General features: G+C 54.8%; 1 protein-coding gene across 1 annotated transcript in view; it reads left to right on the top strand.

Moving 5' to 3' along the window:
• ADARB1 (adenosine deaminase, RNA-specific, B1) overlaps positions 1–1860 on the top strand; it is a 73382-nt gene that overhangs the window by 69201 nt on the left and 2321 nt on the right. The window contains exon 16 of the mRNA XM_010834991.1: positions 294–398. Coding sequence (XP_010833293.1) covers positions 294–398 — 105 coding nt within the window. The remainder of the gene's footprint in view (positions 1–293; positions 399–1860) is intronic.

The raw sequence follows: 1860 nt of genomic DNA, 5'->3' as shown, positions 1-1860 counted from the left end.
GCCTGACCCTGCCAGCACAGGGGCCGGCGGGGCCTGCACACTCAGAAAAGACGTCTGTGAGCCCCTGCGTTTGTATTCTCGTCTCTATAGATGGTATTTTTTTCTAATGGGGAGTGGAAGATGGACTTAGTTTTTTAAAAATACGTGGATTTTGGTTACAAAGTCTAGAGGAACGGTGTTGCGCACACACAAGCTACCCTGCACGCCCGACCCTCCCCACCCCCACCCCAGATAGTTGAATGCCTTATGTGCCGCTCCCCAGGGCCTCAGCTGGGTGCCACTGCCTCTCCCAGGCGGATCTGTGCCACTGGGCAGCACGGGCCTGGCACAGGGCTCCCGCCCCAAGAGTGCTCAGGCCTCGGGAGATGCTGGGGGGAAGGTGGCCAAGGTTCACAGGGGTAGGGGTTCAGGGAGCCCTGGGTGGGCAGGACCCCTGTGTGAGGCCAGGGGGAGTCGAGCCAGGGCAGGAGGCCAGCCCTGCTCCTGTAACAGGACAGCTGGACGCTGCTCATAGGCAGGAAGTCTCCAGCCCTATCATCCTGAGTGTGGCCAGTCTCCTCCATCTGTGTGTCTGTCTGTCTGTCTGTAGGCAGGAAAAGCAGGGCAAGCACCCCCTCAACCCCCAAAGAAATCAGGGAGCCCAGCATCTTACACACCCCTCCCAGATGCCCACATGGCGTCACCATGGAGCTGTTCCCTTGAGGAGTCCTTTACATCTAGGGTCCTTAATCTGGGCTTTAGAAACAGAGATTTGACGAAACCAAGAACTTGATCTTTTGAAAAAAATCTTACATTTTTGAGGATAGCTTGACCAGCGGGGATGGGAGGGGCTGTTTTGACTTGTTGGCTGAGCCTGGAGTGCTAATTCTCCCAAGACACTGGCCCCTCTTCAGTGCCCAGCCCAAGGGGCAGCTGTCCTGTGTTGTAGAAAAGTGAGCCAGGGCTCGTGGGGGTGGGGCCGAGGCAGGCCCCCCATCCTGGGTTCTCCAGCCCTCACCCCTGCTTGGGGTCAGGACACTGTACTCCTCCCTGCCGGTTGACTCTGAGTCTTAAAGGGGCTTTTCTTTTCTGTTTTGGAGATTTTTATTGTGATCAAAACGAGTTACTTTTATTTTAAAATGTACAAGCCAGCATTGTGTGAGATACACACTTCTCTGGAATTTGTTTCCTTGGAATAGTTTTGTTGCCCTCCAGACTGCAGAGCCCTTACTCTCCTCTTCTCGGGGCCAAGCCCTTGGGTCTCCTTGCTGGGCATGTCCCAGGAGCCACCGCCTACCCCTTTCCTCAAAACAGATGAAAAGGATGGATGTTCAGCATTTCCAGAATGCCTCACACCAATGTGTAAGGTCTGCCCCAATCATCACTTTGATCCGGCCTGAGAAATAAAGTGAGCTGGCACTCCCATCTCTAAATTCTTTGAAATCGGTGAATCTCTCAGAAGGTTTATTTTTCATCAAACCTATGCAGATGGTAAAAGCAGAGCGTGACTGTGTGGGTCCAGCCTTGTGAGTCCTGGGACCATCCCTCCCTCAGCAGCAGCCAGCCCGGGGTGCTGGGTTTTGTGTCCCCACAACTGGGAGCGGGGAGTGGGCACTCTCACTTAATCCCGACTCTGGGCTCCTGTTCCTGGCAGCATGTCTGCACCCCCTCGCTCAGGGTCTAGAGGGACGAGGCGCCCCGCCCCGCCCCCCAGTGAAGGACTCGTGTTTTGGCCACAGCTTGTGCTGACAGTGCATCAGGGGCGCAGCCGTGAGCAGTTTAAGGTGGTCTGTGGAGTGAGCCCCGAAAACGGTTTGCTTCTCCGACTTTGGGTTCTATGCTTTTAATTTTGTTCTAGAGTTCAGACACCTTCTATGAATG

The sequence above is a fragment of the Bison bison genome, unplaced genomic scaffold (assembly GCF_000754665.1).
Source record: "Bison bison bison isolate TAMUID 2011002044 unplaced genomic scaffold, Bison_UMD1.0 scf7180017864037, whole genome shotgun sequence".
NCBI lineage: Eukaryota > Metazoa > Chordata > Mammalia > Artiodactyla > Bovidae > Bison > Bison bison.
This window is presented reverse-complemented; position numbering and strand designations above follow the sequence as displayed.